The sequence below is a fragment of the Apus apus genome, chromosome 4, assembly GCF_020740795.1.
Source record: "Apus apus isolate bApuApu2 chromosome 4, bApuApu2.pri.cur, whole genome shotgun sequence".
NCBI classification, from domain to species: Eukaryota; Metazoa; Chordata; class Aves; order Apodiformes; family Apodidae; genus Apus; species Apus apus.
This window is the reverse complement of record NC_067285.1, coordinates 20960486-20983635: the sequence shown is the minus strand read 5'-3', so window position 1 is coordinate 20983635 and position 23150 is coordinate 20960486. Positions and strand designations below refer to the sequence as shown.

General features: G+C 46.3%; 1 protein-coding gene across 2 annotated transcripts in view; it reads left to right on the top strand.

Annotated features, from left to right (window-relative positions):
- Positions 1–23150, top strand: part of PDLIM1 (PDZ and LIM domain 1) — a 45441-nt gene that overhangs the window by 19932 nt on the left and 2359 nt on the right. For both annotated transcript variants that reach the window (XM_051619005.1, XM_051619003.1), the window contains exons 3-6: positions 3778–3862; positions 13116–13306; positions 19651–19805; positions 22858–22975. In XM_051619005.1, the coding sequence (XP_051474965.1) occupies positions 3778–3862; positions 13116–13306; positions 19651–19805; positions 22858–22975 (549 nt within the window). The remainder of the gene's footprint in view (positions 1–3777; positions 3863–13115; positions 13307–19650; positions 19806–22857; positions 22976–23150) is intronic.

Sequence of the window (23150 nt, the reverse complement as noted above, 5' to 3'; positions counted from 1 at the left end):
CCTTCCTGTTAGTACGTCCCCATCCAAACTAGCATCAGAGAAATTTCTTTCTACTCTTGGGTCTTGGTTTCTGTTGGGATGAAACAGTAACTGCATGGCTCATTCCCTGGCCCTGTCTTGGCTGCTCTCTCTCCTGTATTAAGGAAACAGCATAGAAATGTAAACTGCAAACATGTTGAAGTTTGTATATCCACCTGCCTGAAATTAATTTCCTTGACACTAGTTCCTGGGCTTGTTTGTGTCATGTTTCTGTTGTCTCTTTCTGTACTGAGTGTTGCTCTCTTCTGGAGTCTCAGTTGAAAGAATAAGTATTAGAAACTGTATTATAAAATAAATATTCATTAATTTAAGCCAGAGTCTGTGAGATCTTACGGGGATGCCAAAGCCTGCTAGCTTTCACCAAAGACAGGGTAGGATTGCCCACCACACTGTTGGACATCCAGCCCTGCCACCAGTGGAGAGGCAGGTCTGGCAGCCCTGCTAGCACGGCCACACTCAGTGGCAGGGGTGAAGCCTCGCCAAGGGGAGTCTCCCAAATTTGGAGAAAATCTTCCAGAAAGCTACTACAGGGCTACTTGTAGCACCCTGCTGTGAACTGTTGCCAATCCATCTCCTCTGATGCCTGTTCCCTTCTTCACATAAATTAGACATGAAAACATACAGATAAGATACAAACATGATGAGTCTAACGAATCTGTCCTACTGTCCTACTGTCTGTGCCTTGTGTCCACATTTTCCAGTCTTCCAGAAAATAGATCCTGGGCCAGCAATGGGACATGTGGTGAACTTTCAGGTGCTATTTTCCTTTCTCCTGCCACATGTCAGTAAAAGTGCAGGCATTGACACCAGGAGCAGACCCAGGAAACCCTTGCTGAGAGCTGAGATTATAACAGTTTTACCGATGACCCTTGGACTGTGGGATCCATGGGCAGTAATCTGGGATGGAGCACAGGCGTTGAAAGCCTCGCTAGGCAAAGCCAGTGAAAGCAAAGCTGTCTCCTTTTCGTGGCTTTGCTGGAGCCATAAATGGGCTGTTGAGAGTGGCTGAAGGGCTCTGCTGCAGCTGTTGTGAAGACAAAGGGAGGCTTTATCCTCCCAGCCTTAGGGGGACAACCATGCCAGCTATTTAACCTTTCTGTTTGGATAACTTTAAAATGGATTGGAAGTAAAGCCTGCATAGACCTTGCTGCTTCCATTTATATCCAGTGACAGATCAGAATGACACCAGGCTGGGAAACAAAATTGAGTTTTTTGCCTTGCTGGTAAATAAGGGAGAAAAATCTGGTCAGAAAAACTCCCACTGGCTGCAGTAGTTGGCCATAGCTGCCTCCTGTGCACTGGAGACCAATGTGCTGTGTCACCTAAAATGCATTGGGTGAGGGGCAGTGGGATGAAAACAACTACCTGGGGGAAGTTTCTGCTCTGTATTCATATATTGGCCTGCTTTGAGCTTAAGTTTTCAGTCTGAATAAGCCCTTTTGGTGCTTCTGAACTCTGAGAATATTACACTGCTGCAGAATAAAATGATACCTTGAAAGTACTTAGGTATCACTGCTAGTGAGAACTGGCACAGGGATACCTCATGCTAGAAATCAGCTGAAGTGTTCAGTGCTGTCTGAACTGCTCTTTCATCTCCAGCCAACATCCACTTGCTTACAGCCTGGCTAGTAGGGTATTTGATTTCCATAAACTTTGCTGTGTCCCCTGTTTTTCCGGAGGAGGTGAAACTTGGTTGCACGTGATCTCCAAACACTTTCAAGGAATAAGGTTTTGCATTGGTCAACAGGCTGCTCCCATCTGTGCAAACACAGTCTTCAAATGCAAAATACAGCCACCCTAGAGATGGCTGTGACTTTGTCAGGCTTCATAGCCATCATCTGGATAAAACTGCTGGTACCTTAGGCACCTTAAACAGGTTGCCAGAAGCAAGGAGGGAATCGTTGTTTTATACTCACCTTAGGGTGTGTTGTAAATCCAGTCACAGCAGCTGTTGAGACAAGATAGTGATGAGATTGGCATAGACTGGATCGACACAGCCATTACATTGATATTTGTTAGTTTGCATGTGCCCCAGCTTGCCAGTTGCCAGGATTTGGGTGATGTAAGTTGTCAAGTGTCAGCACTGCAGCTGAGCCCACAGGATGCAATAGCCTGGAGTCAAAGGTTTGCTGTACCTGAGTGCTTGTAAAGGACGATATCTGGTGTGACCTGTGTCTTGGTACTTTCCTGTGAAAGGGGTTACAATAAAGCAGACTTTGTTCAGGTTTCTTCTGTGTAAAGTCCAGAGTGCAATAGAGGCAGTAGCAGGTCAATAAAACTTCTCTTCTTCCCTGTGTGAGAATGCTGTCTCCTGTCTCCTCCTGCTGAACAACCCTCTGGATTTAAGTATTAAAATCATATTTATGCAGCAAATGTCTGGGATATACATGTGCATCACATTTAAGTCTGGGCTGTTTAAAAAAAATGTCCTGACATTGTAGGGCTTTTAGAGGAATGGTATAGACCAGATTGAATTTATCATGGGTAGTTCTACCTCTTGTTCCTCAATTTTATAAGCTTTTTCTTTTTGAAGTCTCTTTCCAGTTATCCAGCGTAGCAGGGCACATCCAGTTAATTGTTAGTGGAAGCATTCCTGTTTTCCTAACTAAATACTGAAATTGTAGCTGGCCATGAACCCACAAATACTTGGGAAGTACATTTGTCTGCAATTGCAGATTCCACAAAGGACTGCTGTCAAAACAGGACATGTTTTTCAAAACTCATCCTAAGAGCTTATCAGTCATCTGATTGCTGCATGGCGTGATGCAGTGCTTAGCACTGAACAATGGTTCTTGTTCAGTGATACTGCAGATATTTGTTCCCTACTACTCAAAAGTTAGGGAAGAGTGGCACTGTTTAGTCCATCTGAGATGCTAACTACTGTCTGTACTTCTGAGAAATGTAGGTAGTGTATATTTCCCATAAAGTATGTCAAACAAATCTAAGTACGATACTTCTTCCATACTGCTTGTTTGTCTATTGTTCTTTGGGACAGAGCAAAACTCCAGGATGATGATGGTAAAGCAGTTGCTTTTGGTCACAGAACTTGACTTGTGTTTCAGGATGCTGTGAGTAATTGGTTCAGACCACAGACCAGTGAAGTTTATGTAGACTTTCTCTGACACATTACGTCATCTCAGTTCTTAGTCCCATTGCAGACTTGGACCTTTTTTTTTCCTTTTTATAATTCCCAAAAGCCTCTGTTTGTTCAGCATAGATACCACTGTATAAATAAGCATAACATTCCAAAGACTTAAAACAAGAAAATATATTTAGCTTATCCTAGGCAGCCTAAATTCAAGAACAAAATGTTCTCTGTGTAGTCAATACAGACAAGAATCGTTCCTCTTCCTGGCTACCCATAAAAGCTGAAACATGCAGTAATCTGAATTATTCCACTTGATTAAAGGATATGCATCTAAGGGGTATCTCCAGCTTCTGCTGTTGGGTGACCCCCAACTCTGCTGCCTAGGCTGAAGTTCATGCTTGATGTGTTGCCAGTGGAGTGCCAAAGGGAAGCCAAGACAGTCACTGCTGAGATCCTGTCTTTCTCCAAGGGCCTGATACAACATAACTAAGTCATCCAAGTTACATGCCTAAAATTCCTCCTGATATGGAGAGTGCTATGTACAAAAAGCCAGGGGAATGTTTGGGAAATTGGTCAGCTTCAAGTTTTTTAATAGCAATAACAATGCTCACTGATGAAAACATATTAACTTCAAAATCTGTGTCTTGCAGAACTGAGTCAAAAGTCTGGTCACCACTTGTAAATGAAGAGGGGAAGACACATCCTTATAAGATGAATCTGGCCTCTCAGCCGCAGGTAAGTTATACAGGATCTGCATATCTTGTTTCCACTTACTCCTGTCTGATTTCAGAGCAATTTCTGGCTTGATCCTCCAAGGTGCTGAGCATGTCACCCCACTGGTTACACTGGGGATAGTGCCTGCCCCATACATCCTAGAAATCATGTGCCTTGGAAGCCTTCAGAGGCAGACTCCCTCCCTCATGGTGAGAAGCCTGCTGCTGTGGAGAGCTAGTCTGATACCTTGCCACGGGTAAGTTGCTTGGATCAGAGGCATCTGCTATGCTCACACCTACCATAGGGCACAGAAGGCACTGCAGAGGTGTGGCTCAGTAAATCACTGCTACTGTTACTAAGTCTGTTGATTTTCATAGATAGGAAAGGTCTTGAGAGGGGAGAAAAAATTTTCACTCCTAGTGTTTTCTATTGTGGGTTTTTTTGGTGGTTGTTTTGTTTTTTCCTCATACTAGCAGTCCTGAAGAAAGTGGAAGAGAAACATACCAGCCTTTTATATTTTTGTCTGTGGGGCAGATCTTGCAGCCTCAGTCCAGGAGGTTGGTTTTGTAACCTTTTGGTAGCCTTGCTTCAGTGGTCCACTGCCTCTGTCAAGTAAGTGTAGCAAGAACAGTGACCTGTGCAAGGGCTAGGAGATTTAGAGGATTACAGTGCACAAATCTACAATAACTGCACTAAAATCAATGGCATTTCTCTGGATTTTCATTGAGGCAGTGACATGGATTCTGGCCCTCGCACAAATCCTATGTGAGTCTTTCTAGGAAAATAAGTAAAGATAGTTTGACTCTGCAGTTAATGAAGTGCTAATATGTCTGTTTGGATTGGAAAGGACTTGAACCTAAAGTAGCTCATGTGCAGCAATATGGAGCCCAGACCTTGGCCACCTATCCATGCTCCCTCTCATGCCAAGCTGCTGTGTGTTGCTTTGCATGAGAGCATGGTACAGCATTCTCCAGGTATTTCATAACTCAGCCAAGGCACGATGTGAGACTGAGCTGTTTGGACTTAGGCTGGGCTGGGGCCATGTGGTGACACCTGCCTGTGACACTGCTGAGCTGAGATCTGGTCTGTGTCTTCTGCTGCCCAAACTCTGGAGTTGTTCTGCTGCAAACCTTGAGCTTGGGAGCTATCTCTTGCTAAAGGAGTGGGACAGAGTCTCCACAGAGTTTTTGCTGCAAGGCTGCTCAGGGCTATTTTTTAATTTGGCAGAAGACTTGGCTGCCCCACCACCATGTTTTGCCCCTGTCTGGTCTGGGTCACTGGATAGATATCAGCTGTTGGTTAAGTACGAAACGTAGGTTACCTTAATTAACTGATGCCACTTCTTAAACTCGTTTGTTATGGCAGTTTTAAACCTAATCAATGGTTCTTCATTAGTGTGCTCTGGGTGGAGTGTTTATATGTGTGTGAGTCAGCCCTGGACTGTTCCAGGGAGCCTACTGCAGCTCCATAAGAAACATGAGTGAGAGTGACTAACCTTTAGTCTTTAACTTACAAGTCATGCCCTGCTTTCTAAAATTCAAGTAAAGGACATCATGAAGGTGAGACTGTTCAGTATTCAGCAGTGATCCTGGCAGTGGAGCACATCACCTCCTAAACCCTAACCTTAGTCCTAATCCTGGTTCTTACTCTGGCCAATGTGTAGATACGGCAATGCTGCCAGTTTCTGAGTGTGTCACAATTGAATTTGTTGATACCAACCTGCAACTGACTTCAGCAGGAGAATTTAGTGAGAAACTGACAGTGGACAGATTCCTGTTTCAAAACCTATCTCTGAGCAGTCACTCTTATCTTAATCATGCACTAGGAACCAACTGTTTCTTGAAAATTAGGCTTTGACCCCTTGTGATGGCTGATACTAGAAGAGTTATCTCCTGGTGTAAAAGAAATATTCAAGCTCTCACAAAAGTCTTGCTCTCTTCTTTCCTTCCCTAAAATGAAGCCAATTAAGTCATTTGCAGTGGCCTATGTGAGTGGTGCTTGCTGTTCAGAGCACAGGGCTTTCCTTTAAAGGGCTTTGCCTGCCACATACTCAAAGGAATCCAGCAGCATGAGGAAAGATGTATCATGTCTCCAGACCACAAGCTCCCATTTACTCATACTGCTTAACAATGCCTGAGCATCCTAGTCTGCTGTGCCAAAGAAAAGTGTCATGAGCACCATCAATTTTTAAGGTTGGGTTTTTTTGGTGGTGGTGGTTTTGGTTTGTTTTTTTAAATACACACCCATTTCCTTTTTCAGTAGCTCACTGCAGCAAGTAAGGTTTGTGGTCAGAACTGTCTGCTTAGAGAATGAAGTCAGCAGAGCACACCTACTCCTGCCAGAGCTGTGGCAAGTGTCAGCCAAGTCACTCCGGGGTTGTGTCTTTGCAGCATCACCAAGGACTTCAGCAAGGCCTGCTGCAAATCATCAGCAGCAGAGTGCAGAGAAGGCTGTGCATATATATATACACATGAGCATGGCAAACTGCTAGGAGTTTTACCACAAAGACACAGATCTTATTTTTCCAGCAGGACTAGTAGAAGTTGTGAGTAGAGCTGAATCTTCAAAGGCAGCACTGAGCTGTTTCAGGTTTTTAAATTTTCTTGCCAGTGAAAACAAGATCTGCTTTCCTTGGCAACAGTATCATTAATTCACTTACCAAAGAAAACAGGACCTGCTGAGTCCAAAAGGTTCGTTTAAGTCCTGATCTGGGGTCCTCTGACAATGTTGCTCAGTGATTTTGCTCACATTTCTTTGAATGGAGATATACAAAATCATATATGTGAATAGACTTGCTTCAGGCTGCAGTTATTAAAATAAGTTTCTACCTTTCTTAGAATAAAGTTGATGTTGACTCTCCTACCTTCAGTATTTTAGCTGAAATTTCTCACAATGCTTGTCCATCTTCTTTTCCTCTTCCCATTTTATTAATGCAGTTAAATAATTAGATCTTTGCAAAATATCTTGTGAAATAAATTAGTTTTGTTTGTTTCAAGAACTGTATGACTAGATACATATTTTAAGATCACTGCTTACACATTTTTTTTACCCTATTTTAAGTAGACTATTTGTTTACTTCTGTAGTCTTTTTAGAGGCTGATACTTGGTGAAATGCTGTGTCGTCCTGTGGAAGTATTTTCCCTTACTTGGAATGTAAGGTCTCAAGGCGTTCCACAGCCTCCCATGCATTCCCTGAAGTCCTGAATCCCAAGGCTGACTTCATTGTCTGAGCTGACCTTTGTTCATGAAACAGCTACAGCCTTATTATTATTTCATTACCATTATCTTTATCCCTCTAAGTTAATTTAAACTGAGGCAAGAGTGATGACAAAATCACATTTCATTAAAAGGTGCAGCAGCTTGTAGATCGTGATGGCTCAGTGGCTGAACCAGCTTTGTTTTGGGTGTAACCATGGCAACTTTAAGGGAAGGAAATGAGAGAGTCTTCTTATATATTTACTCAATTATTTCACTTGCACTTCTCACCCAGCTCCCGAGGGCTATCGCTCACTGTAATTTTTCCATCAACAGCATTTCCTCACCACAGTGGGAAAGACTAAAATAACATGTCTGCCTCTCCCTTCTGCTAAACATTTCTTGAAAAAAGTGAGCCCAGGAAGAGAGAACAAGTTACTTTGTGACTAAGGTAATTTTAATGCATATGACATGACTGTTCTGTGTCTTGTCAGACCTGGGTTCTGTGGGAGAAGGTTTTTCTTTTTTTTTTTCCCCATATATTTGTGGGACAATGGTCAATGGGGCTTAGGTCTCTGAGCAGAGAGAGCTCATGTGAGGAATGATTTGAGAGAGGAATGAGTTTTGAGGGCAGTCAACACCAGGACTGTCTCCATAAAAGCTTGTCCTGAAGGCCACATGCTCCATTTGCAGTGAGGCACCAGTATTAATGTCACTCCTTAAGAAGGTGAGTGCAAACTCTTGGTTTGAGATTGATAGATCAGCTATTTGTGCCATGGAAGATAGGGGCTTTCAAACCTGAGAGTGTTTTGTTTCTTTTAAATGAGAAGTAATCTCTAGACATGCAGCTGGAGGAGCTCCAGAGGTGAATCACAGTATTTCTGGGATGACAGACAGACAGCCACTTCTGTCTTTCCAAACTTCTGGAGAGTGCCTCCCCTGTCCTCTTTGTCCTTGCAGAGTGATGTCATTGTTTCTGTCTTGTATGTTTTATCTCCTTGGATACAGAGAAGGCAGAGGCTATAGAAACTGGGTGTGTGGCTGGCTTGGCCTTTGATAAGGCCATGCATGTGTGGGCAATGCATGGAGCAATAGGTATATAAAGTAACAGCATCTCATTTCAGATGAGGGAACTGCACTGGCATATCACAACCTGCTGTTTTTGGTTAAAGGTGTTACCGCATGATTGTGGAATGTGTCAGGGACATGGAGGGAGGGGATGTGGGAAGCAAGCCCTGTGGTTTTAGCCCCCAAACCCTTCCTAATTTCTAATCAGATTTCAAAGCATTGCAAAAGATCTTTCCATAGCTGAAAAACCTCAAACAATAACAGAAAGAGGTGAAAGTAAAGGCACTTCTAAATACTTGTGATTGCAGCTGATGAAACATAGCATAGGGTAGAGTTGGCCATGAAAATGTCCTCTTCTGAGCTGCTGCTGCATGTTTGATGTAAGCAGCCTCCCCCTCCACGCGCTGGCTGGGCACGGGCATTGCCTGAGCTCCCTGGGCAGCTTCCCAAGGGCAAAGATGGGACTCGAGAGGTCTGGTTGCTGGTCTCCAATCTCCTTCCCCTCCTCTCATATGCTGAGAATTGGTCAGGGGCCTGTTTTCTTAGAGCTGAGTAAACATACTGAGAAATGTTTAATCTTGTTTCCTCTTGGTGTGGTTCTTGAGGTGTGTGCTCCAGGATTGCCTGCTCTGGGCTGCTGCGCTCTGACTCAGGACTCAAAAATATCCCATGTTTCTGGGATCTGATGGGGTAGTGGGTTTTTCTGGCTCACTTGGCTGCTTTAGGGGACTGCAGGGCTGTGGGGGCTTTCACTTCTCCCTGCAACTGCAGAGCCCGGGTGCTCTATTTGTTTATTTGTAACATAAGATCAGAGTGAATCCTTTGACTCCAGGAGTTGGAACTTCAGTAAATAACTATGCTGGCCAGTCTCTAAAACATGACTCCACACCTGAAACTAGTTTTCAGTGGCTTTAAGCACCCTGCTGCTCTGTATGTGATCTGCTTTTCCTCTGGGGGCTGCAAGGAGGTGGCATTGGCAGGGTCAGGAGTCAGGCAGGGGAGCAAGGGTGCTGCGGGTGCAGGGGCAGGGGGGTGGTAGCCAGCACCTCTGAGCCCCCAGCCCTGCCACTGCCTCCAGGCAGTGCTGTGGGGAGAGGAAAGCCCCGCTTTGGGGAAAGGAGTGCCTGACCCCTCAGCTTAGTTTACTTAGCAAGTACAAAAAGCTTCCAGCTTTTTCCTGTTTCTGGTGGTTGTGAGGTCAGTGCAGCCAGGATGACTTGGCCATGTCACTGTGTGGCAGATGTGACCCAAGAGTCCACCCTCACCCCAGACCATCCCTAACTTCCCCAAGGGCACATGGGGCCATGGAGGCATCCAAGTGGCTTTGTGACCCTGGTGCCTGGGATGTGCCCCAACTCAGCTGATAGAGGTGGCTTGTTCTGAGCTGTCTGTCCATCTGTCTGCCTTGCTGACAGCTGGGAATTGCCCTGGAGTCCCAAGTCCTGATTCTGGGACGAGCATTTCCCATGGTGGCAGCCCATCCATCTCTGGTGCATGGCAAGGAGGCAGCAGCCACCCACGCCACCAGCTGCTGGCCAGCCCGAGGCACAGAGGTGACAGCTGGTGCAGCTGTGGGGGTTTCACAGGCTGGCCTTCAGCATCACCAAGCATGGCCTGGCGTGAGCGGGACGAAAGGGAGGAAGGGGCCATTGTTTTCCCAGATAATTCTCCATGACGCAGCCTGCAGCCGGTGCGGTAGGAAATGCTGATCTGCTTCCTGCCCTGGCGCAGGGACATTTTCCCTTTCCCGGCAGCCTGGCACTGTGACTGGTGACGCCCTGCCAGGAAGGGGGGATGAGGGAAGCCCCTTGGTGCACCCATCTGGAAGGGCTGCATTGCAGGGCCTGCAGCGCACAGCAGTGTTCCCGGCTGCCTCAGAGAGCGCTGCTGCCACTAACAACTGGCACCCAGAAAACATCTGGCAAGAGGCTGACAAATTTGACCTGAAGCTGGGGCCTGCAAACCTTGTTTGTCCTTGGGACTTAATTTTTTTCTTTATGATTGTCAGGGGGAGTGTGTTGCACTAGTGGTTGAAGGACTTGGGAAGCACAGGGGATTGTGCTCAAAAGCCACTTTGAGCTTTTCATATAGAGGAGGTAGTTTCAGGTAGGGAGGGGCTTTTGGAGGAATTACTTCATTTTGAAAACAAAGCAAGAAGAGACCTGTCCGAGTTCAGAAGTGGCATCCTGGCTCACATTTCTGATTTCACACCCCCCCCTCCAGTATTAAGTCAGAGACTCTCATATAAACGCATGATTCCAGGAGCTAAGGCTTTAACAAAACTGCTGCACAGCACAGGGTCTGGATTGGCACTTCTGGAAAATCCCAGTGTAAATATATTTGACAGTAAGAACACATTATCTTTTGATCTTGAGATCATGAAAGCCCTTGTTCTTAGCAAATTCCTTCCATAGCTCAAGCAGAAAGTGTAGCAGAGTGTGATGGGAAGTGCTGGAGGATCTGGATTATCCAAATGCCCTTTATAATGTTGTTACTTTGCTTGTAATACTTGTCTGTAGACTCTTGGGTTACACACTTTCTACACTGTACTCCAGATGGGACTTTTCTAATCTAAAGACACCACCTTCTGCACCTATATCTCTGTTTAACCTATTACAAACTCCCATATAGTCAGTGGACTTTATCCACATGATAAAACAGATTACAGGTCTTCTGACACTTTTGAAAGCTTCATTTATGGTCTAGGGTGTTACTATATAGCAGAAACCCTACCTGGTGGCCAAAGCTAGGTAAAAAATCTCCTATGTGGACTCCGTGCCTGGGTGCATGTTGCAGTTATTGGGGTGAAGGCACTAATGTGATTTCAGTCTCTCCTCCATCTGGCTATTTTCTCAACATTTGTAGGAACTTCAACATCCTGGAGTCCTCCATCACTGTCAAAGTGATTTGGGCTTGGCTGACAGATTCCAAAATCCTTGGTGGGGGTGGGAATGTGCCCACATGTATGTGGAGTATGTAACTGAGACACTTTACTTCCTTAGGAAACCAGAATTAAAAAAAACAACAACTCTAAATTACTTCCCTTGCACTAATTCTTGGTTAAAACTTAAACATTTCCGCAATACAAGTTGTGACGTGGTTTCAACTTTAAGCCCATTTGACCCAAGAGTATAACCCCTTTAGACTAAAACTTCTCCCTCTGTCTTCATTGAACCAATTATTTATGTGCGTGTCTGGAACCCTCCTACTTGTGGCCTCCTAATGGTGGGCTAACACGTATTTAAGGCTGATATAAGATCACAGATACTTTTCCCCATGGTATGATATACAGGCTGAAGTAATATATTTTTTTTTGCTAAAATCCACAGTTTCTGCCATGGGAAAGACTATTTTTATGAGACACATTATATGCTTTGAATGAGATTGCAACAAAGGGAGATTAGCTAATTACTCCAGGGTCTTTCTTCCTTTGGTGTATGGGAAAGCTTCATGGCTTATGTCCACACACATCGGCCAGAAAGCCGTGGGAGAACAGCCCCACACCTGAACATCTTGAGCTACCCCACTGATTTCAAATGACTTGTAGCTCATGTGTTTGGATGCATGCAGCTCTTCTCTGAGGGATCCAGTGCTGTGCTTTACGCCATAAATAGCATTTGAGTGCCCTGAAGTGAGATGACTCCCATCTGTCAGTCTGGGAATGCTAGCTAGCTGCCTAAGGAAACTGGGGGACATAAAAGCAATTTAAAGAAAAACCTGTGGGGGAATTTAGTCATTCTTCTTTCTAGTAAGTGTTTATCCTGTAACTATAGCTCTATCAAACAAATGCCATGAGGTGTTCAAAGGGCACTGAAGGCTCCCTTCGTTGCTGAAGCCAGTGCCTGTATGGAGTGGGAGTGGGATTTGGTTGTGTTAATTAGAGCTGGGAAGCATGGGCCCAGCATGTCAAGAAGGGCTGTTTCATCCTGTGCCACTGGGTGCTAGTCCTGTAATAGAGCCATTCTCAATCTCTACAGCTGGTTGAAACATTCCAAAATACACATTTTGGTTACCATCTTTTAGTCCTGGATATTTCAGCTGTCTCTGTGAATGTTATGTGAATGTCTCCTTTCTTCTAGCTGCTTTAGTGAGGCCCTGTTGTGCTTTCTCCCTGCTTTGGTCAGTTGTTTCCTCTGGGGAGGAAGTAAGCCCGGGATGTTATCTCTGCCCAAGGCTGTGAATTCCCAGCCTGCTGAGCTGGTGATGAAGCTTAGAAATTTCCTCATTGTTTTAGTGCTGTGATTCAGAGGAGTCTTTCTTACCTCATGTCTTACTGAACTTAGATTTGGCCCCTTTCTTATTAAATTGCAACCAGTGTTTCCAAGTATCTACTAGTACCTCTGGAAGTCTCCAGTTTGCCTCAAACCCAGAACATCTGGGTGATATCTCATACTTCTGGCCCTAAAGAGGTCTCTGGCATTTAGCTGTCACTGTCTGTGGGCAATTTTTTGTAGTAACAGCCGTCATCTTCCCACCTATATTGTGTGAATTTCTTGTCCAGGAAGTCCAACGTTATTAATCAAAGGCAGCTGTGAACCTCAGTCTTAGCTGAAGGAGCAGACATGTTCCAGAGCACTTTTAGTAATGATAAATCTCTTCCTTTTGGGTTGCCTAGAGCCAGACTTTCAGATGTCATTGGAGAGTGCTGCTCTTTCTGGCCCTCATCTACACTTTTCCATAGAAATCAGCTCTACTTTCAGGGATTGTGAGGAATGCAAAAAATCAGGTGTGTGTCAGCTTGAGTTAACAGCTCTGGCAGTGTTTCTGAGCAATTATGTTCCCAGCGCATCAACTCTGAAATGTCCTGAAGGTCAGCCTGAAGTCATCCAGGACGGGGCTGGGGGCCTTGATATATAAAGGATGCTTGTCTTCTTTGGTGGTCATGTGCTCCTCAGCTGACAGCACATGCAAAGACCACCACTGCAGTGGCTGCTCACTCCAGGCTGCCCTGTCACATCCCACCCGCATGCCTGAGCACCTCTGATTTTTGCCTTTGCTCCTTTGCATGCAGGAAATAAGGCACATAGGAAGTGCACACAACCGGAGCGCGGTGCCCTTCACTGCTGCCACAGCTTCTGCCCCCAGAGTGATCACTGCTCAGTACAACAGCCCAGCAGGCCTGTACTCCTCAGAGAACATCCAAACCTTCAACAGTGCAGTGGAGACAAAGACATCACCTGGGGCCCCCGAGCCTACCAAGCTGTAAGTATCTTCATCACCTTTCCTTCCCTGTCTAGGCTCCAGGAGACATGAGTTTTCTGCAAGGGTACCAATTCATTAACCCCAAAAAGCTTTTTTTTCAGGACAAGAGAAGGAGCAGAGGCATGAGCATGGATGTGGTTCCCAGGGGCAGGGCTCAGGAGCGGGCAACATTTCATGAGATGCAGAAATGAAATTAATGCTGTTGTGTTTCTTTGTTTAGCAGAGACCGACGCAGTTCCCACGTGCGTTCAGCATGACATTCCAGCCCGCTGGCCTGAACAGGTGCTTGACAGCTTGTTATGAGCACTGTGTACACTTAGTGTTTTGTGCTGGCTTTGCGGGCAATGCCAGGAAGGATGGGTACCAGCTAGTGTAGGAAGCACATGTGTCCCCGTTCCTGGCTGGCTTGGGATTCAGAGACAGGCTCTAAGTTTTCATCTTTCCATTTTTAATTTTTGAACCTTGTTTTTCACAGGAGTTTTAGAAAGTAGCTGAAACATTGATACGTGTATGAGGGATTTTATATATAGGATTGGAAAGGGTCCCAACCTTTTAAGGGCCTGTTGATTCTTGTGGTTTTATCTTACTGCACCAAAGACATTGCTTTATTGCAGAAGCCCAAAGTTCATTTTTTTTTCATTAGAAGCAATAGACTAGGAGCTTTCTGAAATCTTTCTGGCTATGTTGGTGAAGTTGCTTAGCTGCTCTAGGTCTCTGTATAGCAGTACCAAACTGGAAAACGCTGACCACTTCTACAGCAGAAGCTGCAAGACCAATGCTTTAGATAATACTCAGCTAAATTCCTTATTTGTGAATGGGGAGACAAAAGTAACTTCAGCATCTGCTTTTGCAGGACACAAAGACTTGAGACTATGGTTTAACACAAGTCTGACTGAAAGCAGAGCCCTGGTTTCACATGGGCCCTTCTAGGCAGAGTTACAGTGCTGCAGCTGGCAGATGAGGTGACAGATGTTTGTTCCTTATTTGCTTCTGGTAGATCTCAGCAGCCTCATTCAGGGGCTGAGCAAAGGCAGGGCAAGGACAAAGGGAAATCTGACTTTGCATTAAACTGATGGGACCATTTGGAAGTCCAGTACCGCCTCATGGCTAGTCTGGAGTCCCCTCCAGGTGAGAGCACTCCCTGGAAGCCAGGTATATTTGGCTGGAAACACGTAGGTGATCCCTTTTCCTTTCAGAAATCAGCAAAGAGGTTTCTTCTAGTGCTGTGGCTTAATGTGCTCCTCCTAGCAGGAAGGTCCATTGCCAGCTCTGCTGCATGTGGAGTACATGACATCTCTTTAATCTTTCCCTTGCTGAAACAGCAAGTTGCAAAGGAATGCTGGGGGGACTGTGGGGGACAATTTTGATGCTAATACACATTTGTTTACACAGTCACCAAAAGCAAAATAAATGCTGCTGGTTTTCAGGGACAGCCAGGGGCCTCACCCTGCCATTAAAAGCCCACTGTGATCTCCCCAGTGCACAAGCACAGGATGTGTAGGTTCTCCCTTCACTCGACCTCCCAGCTGCCTTCAAATTCCTGCCAGTCTGGGTTTTTTTGCTGAGTTACTTATGTGTGGCCAACATTGCTCTGGTTTACTTGGCACTTAGCAGCAGCCTGATCCTGCACTGCACATGGTGACATGACACTGGGATCTGGTCCATAGTCCATCCTTAAAGATTGTGTGATGTAAATGCAGGGCTATGATACAGACAGAACCACCAGCAAATATCTCTACTGGATTTGGTGTCACAAAGCAGGTGGGGAGGGCAAGGAGAAGCTCAACAGCTAAGCTCATCTATTTTGGAATCAGAGGTGAGATTGCCCCTCAGTAGAGTGCCCAGGCTAACTCTGGGAAGGGCAGCAGTGGAGGTGGCATTCCTTGACGGGACAGTGGGACCATGAGTGTGAACTCAGGTAGCTAGTTCATAGGAAAACTCCTGTTGCCATGTCTTTGTTGCTTTTACAACCCCCGCATTTGCTAATCAGTGGAGTGTCTGCAGTTTATTTTTTGTGTGGACACACCTAGAGTGCGAGACCAAAGCCACAGCATCAGCCAGAAGCCTGTAATGTTCAGTGCTGTGTCCCCTCCGCACAAGGATCAGACAGCATTCTGCAACTGCTTTTATTGCTTGGAGCATTCGGTTTAGCCCTTCATTAATTTCTTCCTTCTTCCCTCTCTTCCTCCTCGGAATTTCTCCCTCAATTCCACAACGTAAAACGCAAATGAACCCCCAAACCCCCGTGTGACCGTGGGCCTGTAGCCGCCCCTCGCCGCCGGGCGCAGCGCAGGCTCCCCGCGCCTCCGTCCCCCCCTCCCCGCCAGCGCCAGGCGCCCGGGCGCAGCAGCGCGGGCACAGCCCGTCCGGCCCCGGGCAGCTTCGAGCGGGGCCCCAGCAGCTGAAGCACGTGGCCCAGGCCTGCCCCAACAGCCCCGTGGAAGTGGAGGTGCCAGGACTCAAAGTGCTGCACGTGCAGTTCAATTCTCCCCTGCAGCTCTATTCACAGAGCAACATCATGGATTCCCTGCAGGGACAGATCTCTTCCGTTAGCCCCGATTTTCCCAGGTAACCTGCCCGCTGCCTCTGCGGCCGGCTCGGCACATCCGTTCATCCACGTCTTGGTGTCCACGGGTGCCTCCTCCCTGACTCTGGCTCACGGCATGAGTCACAAGGAAGCAGCATTTACATTTCACCTTACCAACATCGGTGCATGACTTCACGGGAGCTTTCTCTGCACTGTGTGTGTGTCCAGTGCCACGGGAAGCACCAAAGCATCATTTCAGCCTGTTGGTGTGTCCATCGCCCTGGCCCATGTGCACAGCAGGGCCTTGACAGCAGCTGCTGGTGTTTCTTGAGGAGCCATCTGCAGCAGATGGATTTTGGTGGCTGCTGTGGAGTGCTGGCATTTCTCCTGCACTGAAACAACTGTTGTGGTTTGTGACTGGAAAGTGCTGCCATGTGTGTTCTTGTGCTTTTGTTTCGCTGGCTGTGGGCTGGGCCGTGGGTGTGTGCTGGGCAGGTTTCATTTCAGGCCAAAGCAGGTCCCCGTGGGTTTCTGTCTTTAGCTGATAACAATCATGAGTTTGGAGCATCCTGGGCAGGCACATGGAGGACCCAGTCTGTGTTTCCACCCTTACCCAGTTGTCTGCACAGGTTGCTGTTCTTGGGGCAGCATCTTTGCCTGTAGGAGCAGAGAATGCTTGACATGCTTTGAGGTCTGCAGGATCTGTGGAGAGCCTTGGCATCATGGGGCCTCGGTGCTCTTTGGTGCTTGCTTTGTGGCAGTTGGGAGCCAAGCAGTGCAGGGTTTTACAGGGAGGACTTCAGTATCGAGAAGGGTGAAACAGAAAGCAGGAGGGTTCCAATCGAGGCTGAAGTGTTTCGAAAGATGTGAACCTTCAGCAAAGTGTGTGACCAAGCAGCTTGCATCTGTGACCTGCGGTTCAGCGAGACAGTCAGTCCCATGGCCTCCACGGGACAGAGGAAAAGGGCACAGCCAGATCTTCTAGCTTCTCCACTGTTCGTAGTCTCCTCCTGGGCTGAGCATCATGTGCTTCAAAGCAGGAAAGTTGGTGTCTTCATCCATGGACCCACACAGCCAAGCTTTGCTGTGCACCAGCAAAGAGATAATGGTAGGCTGTGGGTTTACCCCTGCCTTGTTACTCAGTCCAGTTACTTGCTGTAAGTCACTGCTCTGGCTCGCAGTTGATAATGTGTGTACCAGGAGAGGTCACACTCTGCTGGCAGGCTGAGCTGGTCCAGATGGCTGATAATGCTCACAGAGAAGCCCCAGGCATCAGCAATTGTTTCATTGCAAAAGCAAGTGCCCCAAGTACTGGGCCTTCTTGTAGCCCAGCCTTGAGATCCTTGTGAACTTTACAAAACGTGCTAGCATAAAATAGTACGATGTTAGTAAAGAATAAGCTGTGCTTTTCTGAAGACACTGTGCAAGGCTGTGTCTTTATGGTTTTTACTACCATCTTGCCAATTTTCAAACCTCAATGAGCCAGTGTCATTCAGTCAGTGTTGCAAGCTGCCCATGGTAGCAGCGATGAAATCCAGAAATGGTTTTGTGAGACTCAAATCCACTAAAGTTTGTTGGAGTTGTCCCCTACAAAGTTTCTGCACTGGGGAGATCCTGTGCATGGAAAAGGACACCACTTGCTGGTGATTGCTGCAGGTAAAGTACCTGCTTAACAGGAGGCTCCGTAAATCAGCAGATATGCAGAGACTCATTATTTTCCTGCAGGCACAATTCCTGTGCCTGTGGCCTTGCCCATTCAATAGCTGCTTGTGCTTTTTGGTGAGGTTTTTTTTGGGGGGGTTGGGTTTTGGTTTTTTTCTTTAAGCAACAGTGCTTTCTGCCCTGACAAGTTGAGGTAATTCACTTGGCTGGAAAAAAATTCTAGGACTTGAGGTGTTTGCTTTTTTAGTCTTTCAGAAGTCTTGTATATGCAAGTATATCTAGAGTGCATACCTGGGAGAGCTAATCTGAATGTTTTGCACACTGTCACAATGCATGGTTGAAATGTGATGGCTTTGTTTGACTCTAGTGCTCTTTAAGATGATTTAGCCTTCGCTTTTTGACTGCATGCTAGTGAAACATTCTTAGTATGCAAGCTGCAACGACAGGCTTCTTGCCTAATGTTTTTGTGGGTGGAGAGTGGTAGGAGTATATGAGTTTCCATGTGATGAATATAATGTGGAACATGGATTCATTTAGGATAACCTAGGACATTTTCTGTGCAATAAAAGGCATATCATTAATCTATTTTAGAGACTTCAGTAAATGAGATTTAGGCTTCAAGGGTTCAGATGCTTGCAAGTCTAATGTGCTTCCTGCTCCACTGGAAAGTAATAAAGATGGAAACATCTTATGAAATTCTTTTTATTAAAGCAACATTTTATAACACACACTATGATTTTACCTCTTGTGCTTGAAGAGTTTATAGAAACTCCCAATTGCACATTGGTACAGAAAGTGTGCAGTTGTCTCCTCAAGAAGGACTTCCTTCTGCAATTTAGTCTGAGCTTCCAGATGCTTGTGTACTTTTCAGGCAATCACAGGGTGCAAGGATGGTGAAACCTAATAGACTATACACATTTATAAGGCTGCATTATGTAATTGAGCTGTCAGAGACTTGTCTCTTTTTCCAGAGATGTTTTATTCCAGCCACACGATAAAAGGCATGCAGGAACCTCCTGTGTCCTTTAGTCCATCCCCTAGCCCATCATTCGGTCAGTTTAAACCATTGATTTAAATAATCCCCAGTGGATTTTTCCAGATTCTTTTTTAAATTATAGAACTGTAGACTCATTTAATGGTTTGGGTTGGGAGGGACCTTTAAAAGCCATGAAGTCCAACCCCCCTGCAGTGAACAGGGACATCTTCAACTAGATCAGGTTGCTCATTCACAGCAGTCTTCTCTGGTACTTCGGTGTCTGTCCGTTGGAAAACTTTTTGCAGGGGATATTCTGAATATTCTCCTCCAGTTTTAAGCCTGTAGTTTAGCCTCTACCCACTGGATGTGGAGAATATCCTAGGTAATGCCACCAGCCTTTTTTTTTTTCTTTTTCCACCTTTTCAGCCACCTTGCACTGTGAAAACTTCCCCTCAAGCACCTCGGGCTCTAGGCCCCCACCCCTCAGGGTGCAAGTCCCTTGTGATGCGAGTGGCAGCAGCAGCATCTCAGAGGGCAGCTGAAAGGATGGCTTATTGTCAGCAGGCAGACATCACCTCTGCTCTTGACCTGCTCATTAACCTTACTTAAAAGCTGTAAATTATTGACAATCAGAGGATCTTTTAGTTAGATCCTACTTTATCAAAGTTGCCTTTAGGAACAATTCATAGTGTACTTGCAAAGATTTATTTTTAATGGAATAAACTTTACTTGAGTTTCACAGCAGTTAAGGCAGCAGTTGAAGGCAGTTAATGCATGCAAGGAATATGCACAGATGGCACAGCTACCATGTGGGGTTCTCATCCCAGCACATGAGTACTTTGTTTTCCTATTAACAGAGCAGTAATTGGTCAAAAAGTTCTAGTTTCTGGAGTACGTGTTAATGTTAAAGCAGGAACAACACTGGGGAACTGGCCAGGGGCAGTGAGAGAGAACCTGGTGACAGTGTGGTGTACATGGATAGCCCAGCGTGCCAATCCCACCCAGGCTGCATCTGTCTTGTGCAAGCACATCCAGCACATCTGTGTTTTATGGCATCCTCTTGTCGGTTTGTTTTGCACGTTCATTCTTCAGTTATATGATGCATTGTGAAAATTTTGCTAACGGGACTGGCTATAGTTTTCAGCTGTCTAACAAGTGTGTTCTCTGTTCCTTCCTCAGTTTAGATCAGCATAACCAGCCCCCAGGCAGCATCGCAATAGACAGAGAATCTGAGGTTTACAAGATGCTCCAGGAGAATCAAGAGTCAAATGAGCCACCCAGACAATCTGCTTCCTTCCTTGTGTTGCAAGAGATTTTGGAGTCAGAAGAGAAAGGTAAGCACTCACTGCACACCTAATCTGACTGTGCTCTTCCCTTTTGCCATTCCTTGGACAGTGTGTAAGAGAAACATCTAGAACTTTGTTTCCCTTCCTTAGCTGGTGATTGTGTGTGTAGATGGTTTCCACAGGAACAGACCATTTCACTAACTTTACTCTTAAATTTCCTCTCCTTGATTAGTTTCAGTGTCTAGGAGCCCTTATCATTGCTTACTTATGGAGTGCTAAAGAAATAACGCCCTACAACATTTAGTTATCAAGAAGGAATTTTAGAAGCTGCAAAAACTTATTTGGTTTCTAAAGTTTTGCCTTTTAAGATAATATTTACTGATTAAAGACCATCTTAGATTCAAGGCTTTGAATAATACCATAAAATGGGGCTCTTCAGTGAGTCCTAAAGCTTCTGATCTCCATCCCACTACACAAGCAAAAGGATCCATTTCTGCAGCTGTAAGTAAAAATGTAGAAGCCGGGTTACAGTGAGCAGTTCATAGCTTTTAATCTCTGAAACTTTGTTCTGCTTGACATTCTTGGTCTGCCATCTGGACTTGTGCAGTTCAGGACTATAGGCTTTAAGATAAAAAGCTGATTCACTTAGGTGGGTGCCAAACCATACTCTCTTCTCCCTTTGAATAAAATAAAATAAACAAATACATAGGAAAAGAATTTGAAGAATGACTTTTTTTTTTTTCCTTAGGCCAGTTGAAATTTTGTCTTTTGTGTTATTAGCTTGGCAGTGGAATGTTCAGTTTCATCCAACAAAAGCCTGGTGCTGAGATATTTGCCACAAAGGGAAACAGATTGGCCAAGTGCTGGTATGTCTGAGGGATTTGTAAGGAAAGAGCAAAATGAAGGAAATAAGGAAACAATAGGAAGAAAGAAAAAGGGATCTTGGAGTCTTTAGTATGCTGTTAAAATACCAACCTGGAAGCATCTTTTAAATATTGAGTGTTTGCAACTTGCCCTTCAGGGTTCAGCTCCTGCATGGAAGGGACTGGAGTAGCCGGGACTTCTCACGCATCCAAGGTCCTCCCCTGTGCTTAGTAGAGCTGAAGAAGATAAGAAGCAAAAGCCCATTTTATCTTTCTTTGAAGATTTGCAGCATTATGGGGATTCTCTGGCACAAGGTTTGCCTGCCTGATCACAGGCCAGGATAGGCTTTGGCATTACTCCACTGTGAGCTGATAATCACCCGTGCAGAGCAGGGCCGGGAGGTTACACACTCCCAAAGGAATGTCTGTTCCTGAGGAGACAGTGCCCCAGGCTGCTGCAGCCGAGCTCCCAGCGCTGCTGCCGCCTCAGAGCGTGTCCGCAGTGATGATAAGTTTGTTGGCTGCTTCTCCAATCCTGTCTTGAGGCAATGGCTTGTGAGTAGCAGCAGGGACCCATCTCCTCAGCTGGGACAAGTCCCCTGGGGGCATGGCTGGCTGTCTCAGCTCTGCTGATTGACTGCAGGTGAGCGCCTGGCCCTGGGCATGGGCCTGTGTGCGGGTGCTGGTGTGTGGAAGCAGTGTGGTAGGTCTGTGCCCAGACCTGACCCTGTGCTCTTAGGTGCAGGGTGTTTTGCAGGGCAGAACAGGTTACAGTTCCTGGGGATAATTGTTTAGCTGATTCCTTTAGAGATTTAAAAACGTGCTATGTTGTTGATGTGAGCAAAATGCTACTTGAGGCAAAGGGAATGAGCAGAGGTGATAAAGAAGAGCCTGAAAAATGTGACTGCTGCAGCTTCCTTCCCAGCAAGGGTCACTTGCAATAGCTGTTGGAGGCCAGGTACTTCCTGCTGTCTTTGGAGGGTGCATGGGCTGTAGACTCTATTAGGGATTTTGCATTTCTGGACCCACAGCTCTACACAGAGCTGGATGCAAACCTCTAAGCTTAAGGATGCCCTGGAGGCAAAGCAGTGCATCATCTGCCCCACAGGTGACCAGTGGCACTTGGGCTGCTCTTTGTGCTCAGCTGGGTGACAGAGACATGCAGTGGGCAGTTCCCCAGCTTTTCCCCTGAGCTTTTCTGTCAGTGGTGCTGCCCTGGACTGCAATGTGTGTCTGACCTTGCAGCTCACCAGTTTGTCTTTGCCTTAAAACTGAAAAACTAGTGCAGTGTGGTCTTGGCTTGACAGTAGTCAGAAGGGTTTTATCAGCATCCCTCCCAGACTGAGGTGGCCCATCAGCCTGTTGTTTCTGGTGAAACATGGTGGGAGTCTCTGCAGCTCTTTCCCTTGTTGCCTGGTGTTGAGCCTCTTGCAAAAGTCCTATAGATAAGACTAGTCATAGCAATGGTGTAATTTTGTAAGAGGCTTCTTTTTCACTGCAGATATTAAGAGGTTTGCCTTGTATCCTGTATCAGCATCTGCTGCCACTGTAGGCCTCCAGGTCAGCAGATATCTCCTGTGAAGGACCTGCAAGACATCCCTGTCCCATAAAAAAGGTTGCAGCAGGGAAATACCATCCCTGAAGCATACTATACAGCAGGAGAGTGCGAAGGCAGCCCCAGTGTCCTTGGGGCCCTGCTACACATGGGGTTTGTTAACCAACTTTTCCAGGAGTCTTGGGGCAGCCTGTCCCAACTCACACCAGCCAGCAGACTGGAAGAGGCCTTTGATGGTCTTTCCTAGTCTACCAGGACACTCACCTCCTCTCTCTGATCTGGCAATCGGCTTCACCCTGACTGTGTGATCAGGACATAGCAGGCAGACCAGTGCTGCCAAGGCTGGGACCAGGGCTGAGGCTTTGCTTTGCGCATCTGTGCATGCAACACATCAGCTGAAGTGTGGACTTTTAAGGTGAGAAGGGACAGTAGCTCACCTGACTGCCCAGTCTCAAGCACTCAGATTTCCAGCCTAGGGCCAGGTTCAGCTGTGTCCCTTCTCTCCCTCCTTCACATACCCCAAAATCCCTCCCCTCTCCTCCCCACCCCCCCCCCATGCATGAATCCCTGCCTCATGAGCTGGGGTTAAAGAACATCCCTCCCTAGCAGAGCATCTGCTTGGGAGGAAGAGCCTAGAGCCACGCATCTCACATGCTCTGAAGCACTCTCCTTCCACCCCCAGGAGACCCTACCAAACCATCTGGATTTAGGAGCGTCAAAGCCCCTACAACAAAGGTGGCCTCATCTATTGGGAATGCCCAGAAGCTGCCCATGTGTGAGAAGTGTGGATCTGGCATTGTGTAAGTAAGGCTGTCCCTGGGGTTGCATATCATGGGCCAAGCAGCCCATGCCTGTGTGGGGCTGAGGCACTGCACCCAGAACACTTCACCTATCTACATCCAGGGCATCCAGGAGCTGGCTCAAGGCACATTTATTCTCACCAGTTTTGATAGCACTAACATTGCAGTTCCCCAC